We start from the raw sequence: 22,368 nt of genomic DNA, 5'->3' as shown, positions 1-22,368 counted from the left end.
CACCTGACTCCTTGCTTTCTCTAAAGGAAATTTTAAGGCCAGACAGCCACTGTTGTTTTTTTTCTTTTTTTTTTTTTGGCTGAAGTATGCTGAGAACACCAAATGTCATTTAGTGCCAGAGGGGTGCCAAGATTCTGGGTACATCCTCTGTTTCATGCACCTCCCATTTTTCCCATGCACACAAGAATCCATTTCTTGTACACCTGCAGCTATTTTCTTCTTTCTCCTCTCTGCTAATCACCTGGTTTTGCAAGAATAGGAGAGACTGAGTCATGCCAAACAGGACTCAGCTGATGTGAAGATACATGAATCCAGAACTGCTGCCCAAGTCTCCACCACCCAGCTCAAAAAAATCCCACCAGGCCCTACTGCTGCCTTTTTGGTGTGCATAGAAGTGCTGCAGGTAATGTCTGTTATTTGCCTGCTCCCTGGCATTCTACCCGCTGTGCAGGGATTAGGAACTGATGGTGAAATAAAAGGAGATTTAAGGACTCACATGATACATAAGAGGTAAAAGTAAGATTGTCTGTAGTCTGTAGTAGATTTTAAGCCAACACAATCACCAGATTCTGTAATTATTTTGCTTGTTATTGCAGAAGAGCCATACATTTTAATATGAATATAGTTGTAGTGCAAAGGCAATTCTGGAAGAGTGAGTAGAGTTCTGCCCAGGGTGTTGGTGTGGGACTCAGGAGGTCCAACATTTCTACTTTTTCTCTGCTGGATGTTCTCCAGATTTTTCTGAGTTGTACATCCAGGGAACAAAAACACAGAGTAATGATGAAACCTGCTGGACCTTCCAACATCCTGCCACACCATTTTTGTGCAGCTCTCTTTTTTAAGACAACAGACTTCAGAGCTGTTATGTACGTTGTCCCCTGCCATCCCTTCCCTTCCACAGCCAGGAGGATTTTAAGAACTGAGCAGTATCATCAACCAAGACTGTAATTCCACTGTTAATTCTTTAATGTACAAATGAGGGTCTAAGGAGAAGGGAAGATTTTCCTTGTCAAGCTTGTGCTAGTGTCACACAACAGTGAGTAGTAGTGAAGAAAAGGGATCTGAATGTCCTAGCTGTACTCTCCCATAGTGCCGTGGGCACCAGTTTATTCCAGTGGGATGCAGAGCAGTTGCCAAGAAGAAATGGAAAAAGTTTGCACCATTGCACATTTGGTCACATACATCCAGTTCACAGCAGTGAGCTGTGCAGCTGGTAGCAGTCACATTGCCCACTTCCCTTGGAGCCAAGCTACCAAGAACTGACCTTCTGCGTATGCCCTACTTAAAAGTGTCCTTAGGCAGACAGAAAAGAGATGTTAGTTCATGCTGTTTAGACTTGAATTTCTCACAGAGATAAGAGTGGCTGCAGTAATCCTGCAGAGGCCTTCACATGGAGGCCTTTCTCTCTGTTCCAGTAAAAACAAACCTTGTGGGCAGACTCACAGCCAGGCAGATAAGACTCATGAATAATAACACATCACACCCTTTGATGGACTTCAAGGCTGTACAAGAGGAGACCACATGGGCTGAGTTTGTTAATCTTAGCTTTGGAAGGTTAAAGCTGATGGAGGGGATCTTACCATTGCCTTCTACTACACAAGTGTGGGGACACAGAATCTGCAGCCAAATTTCTTGCTTGTGCACAGAAAAAGGATGAAAGGCAGTGGGTGCAAGTTGCAATGTGAGGAGTTCCAATTTGAAATTAGTGCAGGAAAATTTGTCATGAGAGCGGTCACATTCTGCAATAGGAACCCAGAGGCTTCAAGATATCTACATCCATAGAGGTATTCAGAGCCTAACTGCCCAAGGCCCTGAGCAACTTCACTTAACCTGCAGCTGCTTTGAGATCTCCAGAGGCTTCTTCCAATCTAAATTGTAGGGGAACATCAATTTAATCACAAAATAAGAGCAATACATCAAATCTGTACCCTGCCTTACTATCATGGGGCTTCTGAGGCAGCACATAAATCTCTGCTGAAGAGGTGTCAGAATGCATTTTCTCAGGAAAAAAAGAAAAATATTTGGTGAATGAACTTAAAAGAAGAGCTCATGGGATTCCATTAGGCTGAGACAGTGTTGTACAATCCTATTCCTCAAGTTTTCCAAGATTTTGGAATAAATCTTTGCCAATGCATACCAAAGACACACTCTGTCCTGTTGCTTTCTGTGTGTGACTGTTGTATCTCTCATAAAAATTCAAGCAAGATCAAATATTCCAAAAAAGCTGTATCCAGAAAGACTGTAAACATGTATGTATGTACTCAAACCCTGCTGCTTCTCAACATCCCTGAAGGATGTGGCAGAAACAGGCAGTCAGGCAATTTACAAGAATGTTTATCTGCAAAATGGATCCAAATTAAACATTTTTCTTTGGCATATGTTGCAAATTTCTATGACCTTTAAACGTGTAATTTACCCATCAATTACACTTGAGAAAATACACTTCTACCTAAGATTAAAGGGAAAATGAGACTAAATGTTAATTTCTAGTTAATTGCTCAACACATTTGCTGCAACACATATGAAAAAAGAATACTAAAGTTCTAATCCTGAAGATTAAGTAACAAAAGCTTACATTCACTTTCTCCCTTCTGCCAAAAGAAACTGATACTACTGAGATAGGAGGGTTTGGTTTTGCTTTTTGGTCAGGCCTGAATGCACAGAAACACTGAGTCCTCTTAAGGTGGTCATCATTAGACTTTGGTTGATGTGCCTTAAAACTGTTCTCCAGTGTGTGAAGTTGTGATAACTCAGAATTTCATTAAGCATAGTTGTCCAAAAGTTAATTATTTAAGTATTGTTGCTCCTTGTCAATTTGTAATCAGAGTGAATGAAAAATGTTTCCAGGTAACAGAGCCCCCTGTCTGGAAGGGAAGAAGCTTTCCTTAAGTAAATCTACATCTCAAAGCATACCCTCCTTCCCAGAGTTGCCAGCATGTAGGCATTTTGAGCGTACAGGCATATCATGTTAAGAAGTGTGTTCACTAGATATGAAAACCATGTGGATTTTTCATGGCTTTTTTTCTTGGTCACAATTACTCTATGTTTAGACAGTAAAAGGTCCAGTTAAAATAATACACGTGTCTTTGATTTTCTCTGCTTCAGCTGTCATCACTCTGGACACCCAGGCACAATCTAGTGACCTCCTTCCTCAACCCTTAAGGTTTTATTTCTGCCCAAAGGGATGGGATCTTTCCTTCTTTTCCTGCTCCTTGATAGCTCCATTTGCCTGATTGCACAATAACAAATTAACCTCCTGTAAAAGTGTAATTATTTTATGCCACCTAAAACTTCTGTGCGTTGCAAAGGTTATTGTGTTTATTCCTTCTGGTATCATGATTCAGTTTGTTCTCATTGCTGATGTGATTTTTTTTCTTCATTTCTCCGTCAGCCAACTGTTACCCCGAAGTATTTTTGTCATGGTAAGCAGCCAAAAACCTGGAGCACCAACACAGTTCCTGGGCCAGTATACTGGGGGACATGGGTGCAATGGGACACAATAGGTTGCATTTATACCAGATGACCTGCTTGGTCTATATGTGCAGCAATTCTCCCAGAGGAGCCAAAATCCACAAGCTCTAATTTTCTGAAACATGACTTTTGGACATCCACTCTTAGACTGTGTACAGCAGGAAAATGTCAGATTGTGAAGGCCTTGTTTTGTGATAAAGCCAAGGAGGAGGAAGACAACATAGTTAAAAAATGACTAACTTGGTACACACTGTTAAATTATGGTTTGGTTTACAAATCCCAAACCCACAATATAGCCTTGAATTCTTTCAAGTTGTTCCTGATGGTCAGGAGTCTGGTGTGCTCTGAACTCACTGCTCAGGGAAGCTGTTCCATAAGTTCCAGCTAAGTTTGGGCATACTGGTAGGTAAGCACGATGTAGGAAAATGTCTCATATCCTAAGAGGCTCCATTGTGTTGACTCTTTTTATAATACACCTTTAGGGCATTTTATTTGCTTTCTAAAGTTAACTTACGAAGCACCACTTGCAAGTCTTTATACAGTACATTTTTCCTTGCAAATCGTGCAAACTTTGCTGCACAAAACTAATTTGCACCAGATTCTGATAAGAAGACACAAAATCAAGGTCCTATCTGAGAGGAGCCAAGGAAAGAAACACAGATAACATTTTTTTTTTTTTTTAAAAAGCTTTTTTGGGGTCAGGAAGGGATTTCAAGGACAGTGTCATTGAAACAGTTGCCAAAATTTTACCACATGTCAGCTAGAAGCTCTATTCTCCTGGAACAAAGATGGTTTTGTTCTCCTGTTGTTATCTGGAGGTACAGTTTCTATAGCTGTTCTTCAAGCATCTCTTTTGTGAGTGAACAAAAATCAATCACAGAATAAAACAGGGAGTTTAGGAGTGTTTAGTTGCAAAAGCACAATTAAGCATTTTTTAGATCCACTCCAGTTTTTCAGCAATTTCAGCACAGTCAGGTATGTTGCTGGGCTTCTTTGTAATATCCCTTGGCAGATTTTAAATGGCTACCTGTTCAACAGTTTTGCTTCAGTCTTACTGTCCATGTTTGAGAAAGAGGAGAAGTCAGGGCATCCTGCTAGGACACAGTAACCTGGGAAGGCAATGAGGACATTATGCACTTCAAGCTGGCACCTAAGCCCTAACCTGGTCCCACCCTTGGAAAGAATTTTGCTAAAACTGAGATGAAACCCTAGTGAGAAGTAACTGAGTGTTTTCCCCTTTTTCTGGTGGCATAGAAAACAATGACACCATTCACTGTGTAGCCAGCCACACCCTTACTTTAATAGACATTCCACACCAGACATTTCAGAGGTGAATATTTTCCAGCAGCTAAAATTTAACCACTCTATACCTTAGACCATTTCATCAATCTAAAAGCCTCACATATTCCAGACAAATAAAAAATCTTCTGTTTTGCACAGAGTGAGAAACCCTTAATGTAATGGGGGAGCTCAGCATCCAGAAAGACTCTGCAAATAGTATGAACAGCTACTCCTTCTATTTACATTTAATGTTCTCTCCCTTATTACTATTATAGAAGCAAGCACAGCTAGAGAATGATTAGAACAAGGATTTTTGCTCCTAGGATATAGGACCAAGCCTAATTGGGTGTTTAGACCCAATTGCACCAAGGACGTTCCACTCTGAAAGAGGAGGGGTGGAAGTACCATATTTGTAGCAAAGGAGACGTGTGAGAGGGAGGGGAATCAAAGTGGTGTGGTGCATAAATACAGGCAAATCTCCTCCACAGCCTTCTGAATGCTAGAGAGGAGGAACCAAAGCGGACATTGGTGGGGTTTATTAAGCACTGAGGTCGAGCACTTTCAGATAAGTTAACGTCCTCGGTTTGTAATAGTTCATAAATAGATTTTACTTTGCATGGGAAAGTAGCATAGGCTACTACTGGGTAGCAGTAGCTAGCAAAAGAAAGAAATGCTTTAGAAATTGTTGTTTAATGTGAGGGTCAGTTTGCTTTCCAATAATCTCTCTTTCTGTTTTTTGATCTGTCTCTGGAGATTGACGCCCCATGTTTGTTTTCTCAGGCAGGAGGTGACTGGAGCACTCAAAGCTCTACAGAGACAAAGAGGAGCAACCAAAGCAATGTCACTGGCAGGGGTAAGCTGCCTGGTGACCGGCGCAGGAGGGTTCCTTGGCCGGAGGATTGTTTGCTTACTGCTGGAAGAAGATGAGGCGCTGGCTGAGATCCGGCTGCTGGACAAAGCCTTCAGCAGGGAGGCACTCTGGAGTTTTGGAAGTGAGTACCATCTTGTGAGCATGGTGAGCTATGAGTATGCATGGTTCTGGCTCAGGTGGATGGTTGGATGTCCTTACCTCTCACTCAAACCCAGCTTTGTTGGCAAAGATTTTCTTTCAAGGAAGTTTTGCTTTATTCCTATCTCTCTCTCTCTCTCTCTCTCCAGCACAGAAATCAGTCATAAGACTTGATAGCAAGAGTCTTCTTCACCAGGCCCTGAGGATTCATTAAGATCAATGTACTGATAGTGCAGCAAACAAACTGCCTTCAGCCTGGCTTTCCCTTTGCACTCTCGGCACTGGCTGAGGTTTCTGTGGATATAGCTTAAAATTTGATTATTATTATTATTGCAGTTGCTTGGAGGGCAGAAAATTTGTGATATGCCCAGAAGAGACAGGACCCATTTCAAAGGGCAAGCCAGAACTTTGTTTCTTTGAATGGGCTGGAAACAGCATAAAAGAGAAGTACATTCACTGTCAGCAGCAGTCTGTGGTAGAGAAAGCAGCTCAGAAAACTATTTTGTACTTCACTGTACCCCATTTCCTGGGATCTTGAGCACCTCTATAACAAGCCACATGGGTACCTAATCATATTCTTTAGTGTCTATCTGACTGGACATTTAACTGACATGCATTCTTTCATTACATCATACCCTCAAAGCTATTCTTCCCCCAGGCTGACATTACCTTTGTGGGAACCTTTATGGAATACCCCAATATAATTCGCTTAAGAGCCACAATCTCTCTACAAAGTGCTTAAGTGGCATTGAAAAGTAGTAACAGTACACCATAAACCTGGCGCAAATTGTGCAAGCATTCAGAATGGCTTTATATGACCTTTATGAAACTTCCTTCTCATTAAATCTCATTCACCATTCCTCTGTGGATTTGCTAGATGCCCTTGAGCTTTGCAGCAGCCCTTTCTGCTCTGATTTCCAGGCAGGTCCCACAGTGTCAAAGCCTGCAGCTGCACGGGCTCTGGCAGCACCAGTAGCGTGTGTGAACACAGTTCGGCTGGGCTGCAGCAGAAGTTTCGCCATTCTTTTGTGTTCACAGAAAAGAGCTGTGCCCTCTTTCCCCCTCCTCCCCCTTCCCTTCCCAGAATATTGCCCAGTCACTGCCTTCTCCCGCTCTTGTTACATTCCTGCTGCCTATCTGAACCTGAGCTGTTCAGAACCAGCTCAGGAAAAATCAGAGCTTTCTTTCCCCCTTCTTTTCCTCCCACAAACAGGCACTAAGTACAGCTGGCATGCAGTTCAGCTGTGTTTTAACTGCCATACGCTGCTGCACTTTGACTATTGGACCTTCTGTTTCTATGAGCTTCTGTAGCTGAATGTCTTCAAGTGCCTGTGCTCAGGACATCTGATGTAGCTTCCCACTATTCCCCTTCAAGCCCTTCCCTAGAACAGCAATCCCTCCTCCAAATGCAAAGCTACTGCAGACATGGGGCTGAAGTCTTCTCACCTCCAATATTTTCACTGCAGTGACTTTGGCTTACTGGCACACATTTGGATTTATTGAACACCCAGGAGCAGAACCGAGTCACTTTCTGTCTGACCGAGTCACTTTCTGTCTCCAAGTACCTTATGTCTGGAACATTGTGCAGAGTCAGGTTCATGGTTAATAAGACACAGGAGCATGTGCAAGTTGCAGCTCTTTGTGCCAGTTTCTGCTGAGGGCACTCAAGGACGCTTGTCTTTTACTGAAGCAAGTTTCCTGCTGAGACTTCTACAATCACACCCAGTCCATATAGAACAGTGGCATTTGCTGTCTTCCACACCCATAGGGAGTCTGGCAGAGTCCCCTCAATGTAATGTGCTGCAAGCTGGGACCTGCCCAGTTGTACTGCATGGTTGAGAATTAATGTGGTATGGAACAAGGTAGTTGGTGCCACAGGTTTTCTACCTCTCATTTCCATTACATCATTTCTCTGGTTTCAGTTATGCAGTTCTTTTTGTTTACAAGTATGCGTGCAGGTCAGGTTTTTGCACTACTAATCCAGAGATGCTCCAAAGTAGAGGAAAAGTAGGGGGAGAAGGAAGGAATGGCGCTTTGTTGTTTTTAGTTTTCTTGTTGTTTTGGCTTGGTTTGGTGTTTTTTTTCTTCTTCACCCTGTACTTTTGTTGGGAGAAAGCTGGGAAGTCTCCTGGCTTTTAGTTCAATGTGGTAGATTTGCCTTTTTCACCGTATTCAAAAAGAAATGTAAAGTAGTTGTGGAAAAACTCAGCAGCTGAAATGGGAACAGAATAAACATCTCAGCCTCCCTGGGCTAAAGAAACTAATAGCCTGCATTGCCCTTTACATATGAAAGTATGATGCAGTTTTCAATTTTGTCCTGTGAATGAGTGAATTTAGATCTTTAATGAACCATTTAATGAACTTTAATGAACCATCAATTTACCCAGGAAAGTAGAAAGCTCTCATGTACAGGACATCATAGGAAAAAAGAAAGAGAGTTTGTAATAATCTGACTGGATTTTTGAGTCAGACACTGCTCACGACAGGACGTTGTATTTTACTAAGTAAACATTACATTTCCAAACAGAAACTACCATGTAGCAAGTGGAAAGCACTGCTTACAACTCAGCTTCTTATAACCACAACTTCAATTGCAAGCCCAAGCAAAGCACAAAGCAGCTGGACCGCAGCTTTCCAACGACTGATACCCACCATCTCTGTGATCAGATTTATAAAAGGCAGTTCCTTTTATATTTTTCCTGAGAGCTTTGATTTTCATGTGTAAAACCCTCAATTTGCTTAGCTTGTGCCCAGCCACAGTAACCACTCTAAAGTACATGTATGTCAGAATTTACATCGTGAAAATCACACAGTTCAGTCCTTTGGATTAGTGCATCCCCACAAAGTATTACTCGTGGAGGCATCCCTCTATGGACTATGCAAAGACAAATATTTGTTCGAGCAAATCTACCAGATGCTTCACAAAAAGCCTATCTCCATCCATATGGGTAGAGATCAGTGTAAACCACCTGAAAACAGAGCCCTAGGAAATAAGTGTGCTCTGTAAAATTAAAGAGCACAGGACGGTGCATGTGAGTGATTGCGGTGGGAGAGCAGCAGCTTTAAATTTAGTGAGTTTTTGGAAACACTAAGCAATTAGGCTCTTGTTCCATATTCCAGATCAAGAGGATGTAAAAAAATAAGGCCCTCAGACTTGTTGTGACAGAACAATTGTTAAACTAAGGCAGGATTAAATCCTGTTAGGTTATGAGATGAAGAGAGAAAACCACTGTAAGTGGTATCTCACACTCAGTTCCACGTCTCAGCAGCTGTGTCTGTCAGTGTTTCTCCATTAAAGATACGGGGTAAAATCCTGCCTGCTTCAGAACCAGTGACAAAACAGTAGCATGCACACAATTTTAGCCATGGCTGAGGTTAAAAGCTATGTGAATTAATCAAGTCCTTGCCTTATGTACATTCACTGAAGCTGGAAGAAGACACAGCATCTGTCTGTGCCTGGGGAGCCCTCTAGTGTATGCATAGCAAATCTGGGTGAGGACTTGCTGTGAAGACACCACGTCCTTAGAAGACACAGTTTGCACTGAGAAAACCTCTCCCCTGACAAAGCTGCAGGCAGGTTACCAGATTCCCAGCAGAGCAGCATGGCTTCAGTCTGTAAGTTCCTCTGTGCCTCCTGTAGGTGGAGAGGGATCATTCTTCACGTTCAAGACGGGAGCACACAGTGTCTGGCTGTTTGGTGCTTGGGTTAATACTTTAATAAGAAGCCAGCCTCTAGAACATATATAGCTAGAGCTGCTCCCCTTGTGAAATTTAAAATAGATCAGTTTCATACCTGAAGGTCCCTGCTGGCAGTGGAAAGGATTTCTTATTATTTTCTTTTAAAAAAAAAATATATATATATATAAGGAATTACATTGAATATGGCTCTGAAAGTGTGGTAAGTGATGCAACATAGGCCTTATAGCTCTGCAGTTAGCCCCTGACATTACAGCCATTGGAAAATTCCTTCTGTTTCACCAGCTTCAGCAAGCACACAGCCCTCCATCACTTCTGCCAGCACTCACATTAGGATCCCTAGAAGGACTTTGCTTTGTTTTCTGCTGCCTCTGCAGAGTTTCAAGGCAAGACTGAGGTGAAAATCCTGGAAGGGGACATCCGAGATGTGGAGTTCCTGCACCGTGCCTGTCAGGGGGTCTCGCTCGTCATCCACACGGCATCCATCATCGATACCCTGGGCCTCGTGGAGAAGCAGCTGCTCTGGGAAGTCAACGTGACAGGTGAGAGGGCAAAACACCTTCCTCAGGCCCCTGCCTGTCACAAAATTTCACTATATTCCCTAAAAGAAAAAGTTAATCCTCATCCCTCTGATCCACAAACCCTCTGTGCTGTGAATGTGCACTGCCTGCCTTCTGTGCATACTGATGCTTCAGCTCCTAGGTGAGGATATGGGGAAGATGTTCTTATTGACATGAAGAACTTTCTTGGTTCTTTGTTCTTCTCTACCACAAATGAAGGACCTCCTCTGTAGAAATACGCAAAACACATTTCTACAATATAAAAGACTACACTCTTATATTGACTGCACATCCATGTCCAGAGTAAGAGAGTAGTCTTTGTAGTTGTATTGTCGCTCTTACACGCATTCTAAAACAGTGGGATGGCATTTTGGTTGTTTCAGCCTGGCCCATCACCTGTATATTCAGTTTCCAGACCCTTTCATTTCTGGTCTGTCAGAGCTGCAGATTGGCAGGGACCACAAATTGGAGCCCAGTAGGTAGCTGTTAAGGACCCTGCTGGAGAGAAGGTCAAAAAGGCAAGATCCTGTAAAGCTGTCCATTGTGTGGTATGAAAAAATAAATATACAGGAGGAGTAGTTCAGAGAGATAATTTGTCCTGCTACAATCTGTTGTTGTTGTTGTTGTTTTAACAAGATCTGATGTTAAATATCAAAGTTCTCTTCCCTTTTCCCTTCCATATCCACTCTGATGCTCTTTCGGCTTTCTGCCCAACCAAGACACTGCTATGTACTTCACAAGCATGTAGGATTAAAGTTTTCCTTCTCCCAGAAATATAACATTTATAACAAAAATGTGTCCAGGAACCAGATGTGCATGTTCACAAACCAGAACAGAAACAAACAAAAAAATCCATTCAATTCCCAATGAATTTTTGATTTAAATCTTCCTGGCTTCTAATTTGGACATACAAACATAGGATACTCAGCAGGGGAAAGTTCCTAGATCTTATATTCCACAAACTGGAGCAATCTGGGTGTGAGTGGATCCCTCAAGGGAACTGGCAAAGCCTGAGAACGTGTAAGGGATGGGTCCAATCCCTGTGAGAAGTTGGCCTTCTTTTGGCAACCATACTCTCAAGTGGGAACCTCCCCACTTCAGGCCTTTTGAATGGGATCTCTAGAAAGAAATGCAACAAAGCAAGCACACGTGGTATCTCCAAATTCAAACCTCATGTCAAAGTGTGAGAAGATCAATAAATTGTGAGTTAAATTTGCCATGATGTGGAGATTGTCTCATATTTCACACAAAGCCTCAAGGATAGAGTATCCAATTAGGAAGAGAAGGGAAACAAATTAAATTTTTAGGAGAAAAGGAATGAAAAAAATAAGTAATTGTAATCCAGAAATGTACTCCCTGTGAATCAGATCCTCAGGTCTGTGTTTAGTCCTTGTTCTTGCAATATTGACATGGAAGGAAGACGGACTTTGCTCAATTCCAACTTGCAGATCGGGTCCATGGAAGGCTTACCTTATGACATGATATATGAAAGATGCTTAAATTCTCATTACTGTAAGAAGCTTTTCATGTTTTACCACACAACCTTTATTTTCAAATAAAGCACGTTTTGTTTGGGTGAAATTGAACCCAAAAGGAAAGCAACTGCCATGATGATGCTATGTTTGTTGAGTTAGACTTGCTTTCCACTTGATTTTACCCAGTTCTTCCGTACTTTTCCACTTTCCTACATTTTTTAAGCAGCGCTGATAGCAGGAATAGTTAATTAAACTATCAATTTTTAAATTAATGTAATTTAATCATTACTTTTTGAGAACAGCCTGGCCTGTGTGTTACCTAAACACAGTGATTTGCTTGGATTTACTTTTCATGTAAACTTTATTGCCAGCTGTGTAACTTTTCATTCTTTGTACTGCTTTAGTTTTTCCTACAGCCTCACCCAGATTCACACTGCATTTGTTTCAACATCTCTTATTTTCTTGTTCAAGTTGGAAAACAGAATTTTTGTGCCCTAACAATTTAAATTCTTTTCATCCCTTCTTCATTAATGGAGCCATATTTTGCTGGCAACATTTCTCACTCCTTTGAACCACTTCTATCACTATATTTTCCTTTGCGATGCTTTGTGCTGCCTTTGGCTGTTGTCCTAATAGACTGAGAAGACTTGCTAACATACTTGTGTGCCTTACTGCAAACACAGGATTTTATCCTCCAGGTTTTTAGTGATATCTTTCTGATTTTGGTTTACTGTTTCATGTCCATGGATTTTCAAACCTCTGAGCTGTATCTTCTCTTTCAAAGGCACTGTCTCTTTCATCTGTAATGTCTCTCATTACACCATGCACAACATATAAGGTGATTTCTGCCTCAAAACTCAGAAGAAAAAAGAGTCAGTTTTTAATTCAAACAAAATACTAAAATATCTCTTACCTCTCCTACCCTTGAGACAAGCATTATTATAAGATGTTGAAAGTAAGAAATCCCACATTTTGAAAATATTATACAAAAAGTCACATTACGAGCAGCTGCAGTGAAGTTAAAAGCAAAAGCCAGGATATTCCAGAAATGGAAGCACGCACATTAATCTGTGGTTTTTGATTACCTGATATCATGTGTCGTTCTGACATAAGGTCTTTCTCTTCAAGCCCTCCTGATTCCCTTTGAATGATGGATGAACTCCCATTGGGTGAAGTTTTGAAGCAAACCATCAGGTTCCACATTAATTCTGTCCCTGCTTAGAAACCACCCAGGAGCATCCTTAAGCCTAGGAAGCAAAATATTCAGCATATGCCATAGAAAACTGATGAGATGGAGGCTTGTGACATTGTGTTGATGGAGCAACATTTTACTCAAGCATAAAAAAGCAACCCACAGAATTAAAATGAAATGTTCATTCCTGTAAAACTTCTGCAGCTACACTGACACCACTTTAGAACAGGTTCAGGGGAGGCCTAGTATCAATGAACATGTCCAGCTCAGGACAGGATTCCTACCGCTGTAGAGAGAGGAGATCTGGCGGAGCTCAGGCCAGAGATGCTGTCCTTGACCTAATAGGTCCACCTTTCTCTATCTGGGAAGCTCCAGCTGGAGCCTATTTCAGTTGACTCAGCTACATGCCTCCTAACTTCCATATTTCTCTTTTGAAGGTACTCAGATGCTGCTGGAGGCATGTGCTCGTGGTAATGTTCAGCACTTCATCTATACCAGCACCATAGAGGTAGCAGGCCCAAACTGCAAGGGTGACCCAATTTTCAACGGTGATGAAGATACACCTTATGAGAGTACATCCAAATTTCCTTATGCTCAGAGCAAGAGGCTGGCAGAGGAATCTGTGCTGAAGGCAGATGGCCAGATGTTGAAGGATGGAGGCACGCTTGTGACCTGTGCCCTGAGATCCATGTACATTTTTGGAGAAGGATGTCCATTTCTTCAAGGTCATTTGGATAAGTGCCTGCTGAATAAAAACGTCTACCTGCGTTTCTCCAGGAAGGAGGCTTTAGTAAACCCCGTGTATGTGGGGAACATTGCCTGGGCACACGTGCAGGTGGCCAAAGCTTTGCAGGTCCCACAGAAAGCCAGACACATCAGGGGGCAGTTCTACTACATCTCAGATGACACTCCTCACATGAGCTACGCAGACCTAAATTACGAGCTGACCAAGGAGCTGGGCTTTGGAATTGAGCCCTGGCTCCCCATGCCTCTGACAATGCTGTATTACTTCTCACTGCTGCTGGAGATCGTGAGCTTCATGCTCAGGCCCTTTGTCAGATACATCCCCTCAACCAACCGCCACCTGGTCACTCTGCTGAACACCCCCTTCACTTTCTCCTACAGAAAGGCACAAAGGGATTTTGGCTACGTGCCCCGCTATACATGGGAAGAGGCAAAGAGGTACACCAGCCAGTGGATTGCCTCCATCGTCCCACAGAGGAGGGAGTACTTAAAAAGCAAGAAAGCCTAAATGCTAAGAAGAGCAGAGGGCTGCCTCACCAAGGCTGGCCCCTCATGAACCAGAAGGCAGCTGGGTAAACAGCAACAGCAAATAACTACCCAGTGTTTAATTGAAAAGAGAAAAAAAGAAAGTGTAACAGCAGCCTCAATCATCCCCAGAACCAAAATAAATAAAGGTGAAATGTCCGTTTGTTTGTCAAGAACAGTCTGATCAGGGTAATGTTATTGTATAGTCCTAGTCCTACACTTGGGCAGCACGAAGATGTTGAATAAGACTCCACACAGCCCTTCTTCTGACTCCACGTATTCTTTAAGGCTTTTTAAAGTAATAAAGGCACAATTTGCTCTAGAAAGATGACTACAGTTTACGAGTGTGTTAAGCTATACCCAACTCATTCAGCATTACACAGCAGGCAGAAGCCACTCGATAGCAAAAGCAGTCACTAATCTTGCTCACTTTTTCAAAAATGTTGCCCAGCTTTCTGCAGTACTGACAGTACAACCTGAGAGGAAATATGGGCAGAGTAAGCCAACAGCACAGTGTTCGGTGCAACATTATCTTTAATGAAGGCAGCTGTGTAGAGGGAAAGGAACGACGTTATATCTGTTCTTCATCTCTTCTCATTTTCCTAGTTAAGATTTATCAAACTTGATGGCAGCCCAGGAGAACTAGAGCTGCAACGTGATGGAAAGGAGAAAAATACTGCAGGACAGCCTTGGTCACTGGGGACATTCCGCTGCAGATTAAAGATGTTTGAGAACACTGGAGAAATGACAAACATGGCTGAAAAGAAATGTAACACTATTTTCAGGTTTCACCTGGGAGCAGAGGTTAACATTAGCCAGTAGGTGCATGTGCATGTATCCCATTCCTGTGTTTTTTTCCTTCTGGCTCTGTGCAGCTTGTGTTGTGAAAGAAAACAACTGGTTCATTTTGTTTTGTTATGGTTTGATTGGTTGGTTGGTTGGTTGGTTGTTTTGGGGGGGGGGAGGAGGGGTTGGCTCAAACCTAGTTTTGTGAGGCCTTTTTTGATTTTGGATAAGAGATGTGTGTGTCTGTGGTAGTACTCTTATGGTTTGTATGGTGGGGCACCCTACACACACTATCTTGTGCAATTTCTATAGATTACAACAGTACTTGAACTCACCAAACTAGTGCATATATCTCTCAGCATTTGAATTGATTTGGAAATGCTCAGATGGAAAATTCTATTCATATGTAACTTGGGAGCAACACGCAGTGATGTGGTGTGGTGTAAGTAATACCTTCACTCTGCCCAAATGGAGTATAACCAAGCCCAAGAAATATTTTGTAGCAGTTGTGGAACCTTTCCCTTTCCCTTACCCCCACCCTGCTTTCCCTTATGCTTACTGGTGTTTTTTTTCCTTCCTCACCACCGTGGACGGTTATTTAAGCATGGATTTCAAGCAACCTTTGAGCCCCCAGGAGGTGTGAAAGGCACCACTCCCTGCTGGCTGATCTGTTGGGCCACGGGTGTCACACCAATGGAGAGAAAAGAAGAATGAATAAAAGGGAAACTGAAAAGTGGAGGATAAAAGGCCCACCCTAAAATAAGTACTTTGGAGAAGAACTCCCAAAGAAAAAAAAAACCTTGGACGGAGTAATTCCCTGAGGGGAAAAAGCATCCCTCCCCCCCCCCTCCCCGTGGCCCGCTTGCTGCAAAGCTCCTTGGCTTTCTCCCATCCCCTGCAGTGATTGAACGAGTTCCTGGGATCAACAGCACCCACGGTGGTGACCACCTGTCTTCTTTCTGCAGAGACTCCTTGCTTTTATTTCCTGTACGTTTTCTATCACCCGTCTTCCCCATACTCCTGAGCAACTCGGATTTGTAATCAACTGGTTTGGCTAACATTCGACCCATTGTGTCTTCATCTCACCATCAGGTATACATGTACTAAAGAGCCTCCTCTCCCTCCTATAAATTGGAGTGAGAACATAGGTCCAAAAATCTAGCAACTGTCTGAACAAATGCCTTTCCTGAACATAAAGTATGATTCAACATTTTATTCTTAAATCTACAGTTCAGTTGCTGAAAACAATTCTAAAAGATGGGATGCTCTGTTCAGGATGGTTGGATGTTCAGGAACAGAAACACTTTACCAGACTAGATTTCAGATATGCTGGCAGCTTAAAGTCTGTATTGATCTTAATTAATCAATGTCCTAGACATTACACTGTCCTAATGCAAACATCACCATTTTCTTTAGTAACATTTTAGTTTAACTAGGCAATATCCAAAGCAGTAGAATACTAGCAACCAGAACTTCCAGTCATATTCTGGGGACAGTGATATAAGCCATTTGAGATTCCATCGCAGGTTTTGCAAATTTTCAGCAAACTAGTTCTGCAAATGTTATTTGAATGAATGCCATCACTTCACTGAACATCTCTGTCAGAGCTTATCCGTTATTAACATGCACACAGATCTGTCTCACGCTGAAGAAGATCTATCCCTGCTGCACTGTGTGCTAGTAAGTCCTTTATAGAATGAGGAGGCTTGGAGATAGCTTGAAGGAGAAGTGACTTGCAGGAGAGATTTGGAGTTGCAAATGCATGGATAGAACCTACGCCAAGAAAATTTCTGTGTGTGCTGAAGTTCAAAAACAGACAAGAGGCATTTCTCTCACCTTATTCTGCTCAAGGTAGATGAGCAGCACATTGGTGTGAGGACTGTAAGGCAGCAGTGCTATCATTATGGCATGACCCACGTTCCTCAGCATCGAACTTAAAAGAATAGGAAATTTTTAATAAATATTTTAGTTCTCCACTGAAGCCATGATTTGTTTGAATTGATCTCATGGGATCAATTTGCAAATGTTTAAGATGGTCTTCCACTCCCAGGCTGGGAGGATCAAATCCCTGCTGCTTAGCCCAGCTGTGTGATTTTCTGCACTTTTTTTAAGCCCAGGCTCCAGAATTAACCAAAATGAAGCCAAACCCATTCTGTATCAGGCAAAACACTGTTTAACAACAGCAGCAGTCATCTCTCCCTCATCTGGATGCTAGCAAGTGCACAATACACAAAGGTGGGAGTGTACTTCTGCTTTGCTTCTGTGCTAGCTTCAGCTGTCAAAGTCCGGATTGGTCCAAGGCCATGGAATTGTATTCACATTTCCTACAATTTATCCAGAAGACTGGTAAATACAAGTCTCTTCTCTGCCCAGCAGGATTCTGAGGTGCAGAATATCTCTGGGTAAGAATGATTACCCCACGAAGGACAGTAAGTACTCATGGGCTACCTCTCAAGCCTGTCCATGTCTCTTGAGATGGCATCCCTTCCTTCTATTGTGTCAGCTGCATCACTCAGCTTGGTGTCATATGCAAACTTGCTAAGAGTGTTCTTGATTCCATTATCTACATCACTGGTAAAGATGCTGAAGAGCACCGGTCCCAAGACAGAACCCTGGGGACACCACTCACAACTGGCCTCCACCTGGACATAGAGCCAGTGGTAACAACCCTCTGGCTGCAGCCTTCCAACCAAATCTTTCACCCCCAAACAGCAAAGCCTTCCAAGCCTTCTCTCTCCAATTTAGAGATGAGGATGAGATGTGGCTCCCAAGTCCCACGGGCCTTGCACAAGTCTGGGTAGGTGACATCAGTTGCTCTTCCTTTGTCCACTGATGCTGTCAACCCACTGTAGAAGGCCATCATATTAGTCAGGCACAATCTGCCCTTGGTGAAGCTGTGCTGCCTGTCTCAGGTCACATTTCAGAACTGCCACAAGGAACAATGGACACGTGAAATTTGTTCTACTCTGAGCACAGCACAGCAGACTCTGTCTGTAAGGAATGGCTGAGACAGGCATGTTTTGTAATGTTCAAGTTTCCTGGCTTCTAGGGACTTGATCTGAGCCCTCTTAATATACTACTGACATGATTACAGAGAGAAAGCAGTTACTTCTGTCATGATTTCCTTTACCCTGTTCTATCAGTTCATGGCATTGCTATATATGAGGGAAGGGAAATAAGAAAATGTCACCGTGGGGCTCAATAAGCTTCTGTCACATGCAACATGATTCACTGCAAATTGACCTACCAACAGCATTTCCCACTAAACCACGTTCCTCAGTACGTCTAAATGTTTCTTGAATAGCTCCAAGGATGATGACTTGTCATGGTTCTATGTTTTTATGGTTTCAGTATTCCACATCAAAACATCATGTAGTGTACGGGGTATTAAAGTGTCACTGCCCCAATCCCAGGTACCTATCCCTGTACATTACCGAAGACACGGGATCTGGCCCTTCCGGGTGGGGGGGGCGCTCTCTTGCTGCCTTGCAGTGGGTGCTGGAGGGTGCTTTCCTAGCCGTTCCAAGCTTTTCAGGTTTGAATCGGTCCCGGGGGCTCTCTCTCTCTTATCTTGTCTGATTTATTAATCTCAATTTCAATTAAATTGTATATATTGTGTTGTTTTGTATTCCGATATTATAGTAAAATAAGTTTTCCTCCATAGATTGTTGCCGCTGGTCTTTTCCTCCCTTCCTTCCTTCCCATTTTTGTGGGACTGGGGTGGGGGGGGAGGGCAGAGGCCTGTCGCCCCTGTCACGGACATAGATTGATCTAGTCAACTCCGTGACAGATTTTTGGCGCCCAACGTGGGGCGATACAGCAGAAGAAGTCTTTACGAAAGGAGAGCGAATAATCCAAATTCTTCTGAGCGCTGGTTTTGCTATTAAGCAAAGCAAAGTGAAAGGACCTGCCCAGGAGATTCAGTTCCTAGGCATAAAGTGGCAAGATGGCCGTCGTCACATCCCAACAGATGTGATCAACAAAATCACTGCTATGTCTCCACCCACTAGCAAAAGAGAGACACAATCTTTCCTGGGTGCAGTGGGCTTTTGGAGAATGCATGTTCCAAATTACAGCCTCATTGTAAGCCCCTTTATTATGTGACGTGAATGAGAAATGAGTTTACATGGGGCCCTGAGCAGCAGCAGGCTTTTGAACAAATTAAACAGGAGATAGCCCGTGCCGTGGCCCTAGGGCCAGTACGGACAGGACAGGGTATAAAGAACATCCTCTATACTGCTGCTGGAGAGAACGGTCCCACTTGGAGTTTGTGGCAAAGAGCCTCAGGAGAGACCTGAGGCCGACCCCTGGGATTCTGGAGTCGAGCATACAGGGGGTCGGATGAGGGCTACACTCCAACTGAGAAGGAGATCTTAGCCGCTTATGAAGGGGTTCGGGCTGCTTCTGAAGTAGTCGGTACTGAAACACAGCTTCTTCTGGCACCTCGACTGCCAGTGCTGAACTGGATGTTTAAAGGAAAGGTTCCCTCCACCCATCATGCTACTGATGCCACTTGGAGTAAGTGGATTGCACTGATTACACAACGAGCGCGGATGGGGAACCTCAGCCGTCCAGGAATCCTAGAGGTCATCATGGACTGGCCTGAAGGTAAAAAGTTTGAAACACCACCGGGAGAAGAAGTATCACGTGCTAAAGAAGCCCCACCATACAATGAACTACCAGAGAATGAAAAGAAATATGCCCTGTTCACAGATGGATCGTGTCGTATTGTGGGAAAGCATCGCAGATGGAAATCTGCTGTGTGGAGCCCCACACGACGAGTTGCAGAGGCCACTGAAGGGAAAGGAGAATCAAGCCAATTTGCAGAGGTAAAGGCTGTCCAGCTGGCCTTAGATGTTGCTGAACAGGAGAGGTGGCCAATGCTTTATCTTTACACTGACTCATGGATGGTAGCAAATGCCTTATGGGGGTGGTTACAGCAGTGGGAGCAAAATAACTGGCAAAGAAGGGGTAAACCTATTTGGGCTGCTGAACTGTGGAAAGACATTGCTGCCCGAATAAAGAATACGGTTGTGAAGGTGCGTCATGTAGATGCTCATGTGCCCAAGAGTCGGGCTACTGAAGAACAGCAAAATAACCATCAGGTAGACCGAGCTGCCAGAATTGAGGTGGCTCAAATAGACCTGGACTGGCAGAACAAGGGTGAACTATTCCTAGCTCGGTGGGCCCATGAGACCTCAGGTCATCAAGGGAGAGATGCAACATACAAATGGGCTAGAGACCGAGGGGTGGACTTAACTATGGATGCCATTGCACAGGTTATTCATAACTGTGAAACATGTGCCATCATCAAACAAGCCAAGAGGATGAAACCTCTCTGGGAGGAAGGGTGATGGCAAAAGTACAAATATGGGGAGGCATGGCAGGTTGATTATATCACCTTGCCACGATCTTGCAATGATAAGCATTATGTGCTTACTATGGTGGAGGCAACCACTGGGTGGCTTGAAACATATGCAGTACCCCATGCTACCACCCAAAACACCATATTGGGTCTCGAGAAACAAGTCCTGTGGTGACATGGCACCCCAGAAAGGATTGAGTCAGATAATGGGACTCATTTCAAAAATTCTCTTGTAAATACTTGGGCCAAAGATCATGGTATTGAGTGGATTTACCATATTCCCTATCATGCACCAGCCTCTGGTAAAATTGAACGATACAATGGATCCACCACCTCCCCAGGCAGCTCATTTCTGCACCTGATCACCCTCTTGAAGGAGTAGCATTTCCTAATGTTCAACTTGAAACTCCCCTGCTAAAGCTTGAGGCCATTCCCTAGTCCTACTGCTACGGATATGGGAGAAGAGGCCAAGCCCCACCACACCACAGCCTCCCTTCAGGTGCAGAGTGCGATAGGGTCTCCCCTGACTCTCCTCCAGGCTATGCAATCCCACCTTCCTGAGCTGCTCCTCGTAAGACTTGTGCTCCAGACCCCTCACCAGCTTTGCTGCCCTTCTCTGGACACGCTCCAGGGCCTCCATGCCTTTCTTGCAGTGAGGGGCCCAAAAGCGAGCACAGTACTCCAGCTGCAGCCTCAGCAGGGCTCAGAACAGAGGGATGATCACTTCCCTGCTCCTGCTGGCAATTTCTGGCTATTTCTGATACAAGCCAGGACGCCATTGGCTTTCACGGCCACCTGGGCACACTGCTGGCTCACGTTCAGCCCAGCACGGACCAATACCCCCAGGTCTGTTTCCTCTACACACTCTTGCGGGGCAGCCACTCTGCCCCAGACCTGTAGCGCTGCCTGGGGTTGTTACGGCCAAAGTGCAGGACCAAGGATTCCCTTCGTGTGGCCTCACCCCACATAGCTAGGACATGCCGGGCCGCATGAGATCTCATCCCAGTCCTGCTCAGTGGCATCATCTCTTTGAACAGGAGCGAGCTGATGAGCAGCTTCTCGATAGGGTTGGCATTTGCTTTACAGAATCGAAATCCGCTGCCTCTGTAAGTCTTTGCCTCTTACTACCACTAGATGGTAGCCTTAGCGAGCATTTCCCCTTCCTCTGCGAAGTCCAGTTTAATACTCAACTGCAAAGTTTCTGAATTGATCAAGTCTGCACGTTTCTCACAAACAGTACAGGGCCAGGATGCTGGCGCTGGCTGCTAGTGACTGCTAGTAGTAGACTCAAGTGAACAAAGCTGAAGGTGTGTTCAGTATATCAAGCCCAGTACAAAGGCAAGTATACACTGCATCACTTGCTCTGCCCTTACGGTGGGCGGGAAGGGGAAGGAGGGGATTTACTCCCCCAGTCTCCACGCAGAGGTTTAGGGATGCAGAGTTCAGGGACCTGAGAAATACAAGGATCCTGACAGCTCTAGTGCTCTCAGAAAGGCATCCTTGAAGAGCAGCCTTGAACGGAGAAGCGTTACTGCGCTCTCCGTAGCTGCAGTTTGGTACTTGAAGGAGTAAACCTGCACTTCCAAAGGAATGGTAGAATCACAGAACCATTACGGCTGGGAAAGAGTCTCACACCGCCACGTCCAGCCCCGACCCACAAAGAGTCCTTCCGCGGTTTGCCCTAAGGGAATAATGACGCTATTTGAATAGTCATCATCCAAGTTGCTTTATTGCTAAACCAATATCACGGGAGGACAAAACCGGCCACAGCCGGGGATGGCGGTGCCGTGCCCGCAGGCCGGCGCCCCGGACGCCACTTTGAAGGGCGCAGCCCGGATCGGCGCTGCGGACGGAGCCCCGGGAGGTACCGACGGCCGCGGCCCCGCACCTCCCCGCTCCGTCGGGCAGCCCCGGCCGCGGCAGAGACAGAGGAGGAGGCGCGAGGAGGAGGGCAGGAAGCCGGTGCCGGGGCGGCGCGCGGCTGGGGCGGGCGCTGTGCGGGTGGCAGCCCGTTGGAACGCGTGCCGTTGCTAGCGGCTTGCTTGCCGTGACGCCGCTAAGCACGGCTGTGCGCCGCAACCGGAGCCGAGCCGACGCCGCGCTGCCAGGTGGGGAAACGGGCCGGGCGGGCGGGGAGCGCTTCGAGCCGGGCAGCGCCGGGCTCTGCCGTCCTCCCGAGTGCCGGCACTGCCTCCGGCATTAAGGCGGCCGGCAGCTTTCGTCGCCGCCCGTCTGCTTCGGCCGTTGAGCGACAGAAGACGCGG

At 44.6% G+C, this 22,368-nt stretch overlaps 1 protein-coding gene across 4 annotated transcripts; it reads left to right on the top strand.

The window, feature by feature from the left end:
• The first annotated feature begins 5,189 nt into the window (after positions 1–5,189).
• On the top strand, positions 5,190–14,871 carry HSD3B1 (hydroxy-delta-5-steroid dehydrogenase, 3 beta- and steroid delta-isomerase 1). 4 transcript variants are annotated; one of them, XM_048926929.1, is made up of 4 exons: positions 5,190–5,302; positions 5,537–5,744; positions 9,835–9,999; positions 13,122–14,871. In XM_048926929.1, the coding sequence occupies exons 1-4, from the start codon at positions 5,249–5,251 to the stop codon at positions 13,934–13,936; spliced, it is 1,242 nt and encodes a 413-aa protein (XP_048782886.1). In that variant the 5' UTR covers positions 5,190–5,248; the 3' UTR covers positions 13,937–14,871. The 4 variants fall into 4 exon arrangements, with proteins under 4 accessions (XP_048782886.1, XP_048782906.1, XP_048782896.1 ...); XM_048926949.1 differs by having other exon boundaries at positions 5,191–5,302; positions 5,533–5,744; XM_048926939.1 differs by having other exon boundaries at positions 5,211–5,280; positions 5,533–5,744.
• Positions 14,872–22,368: the final 7,497 nt, after the last annotated feature.

The sequence above is a fragment of the Lagopus muta genome, chromosome 1, assembly GCF_023343835.1.
Source record: "Lagopus muta isolate bLagMut1 chromosome 1, bLagMut1 primary, whole genome shotgun sequence".
Lineage (NCBI taxonomy): Eukaryota > Metazoa > Chordata > Aves > Galliformes > Phasianidae > Lagopus > Lagopus muta.
This window is presented reverse-complemented; position numbering and strand designations above follow the sequence as displayed.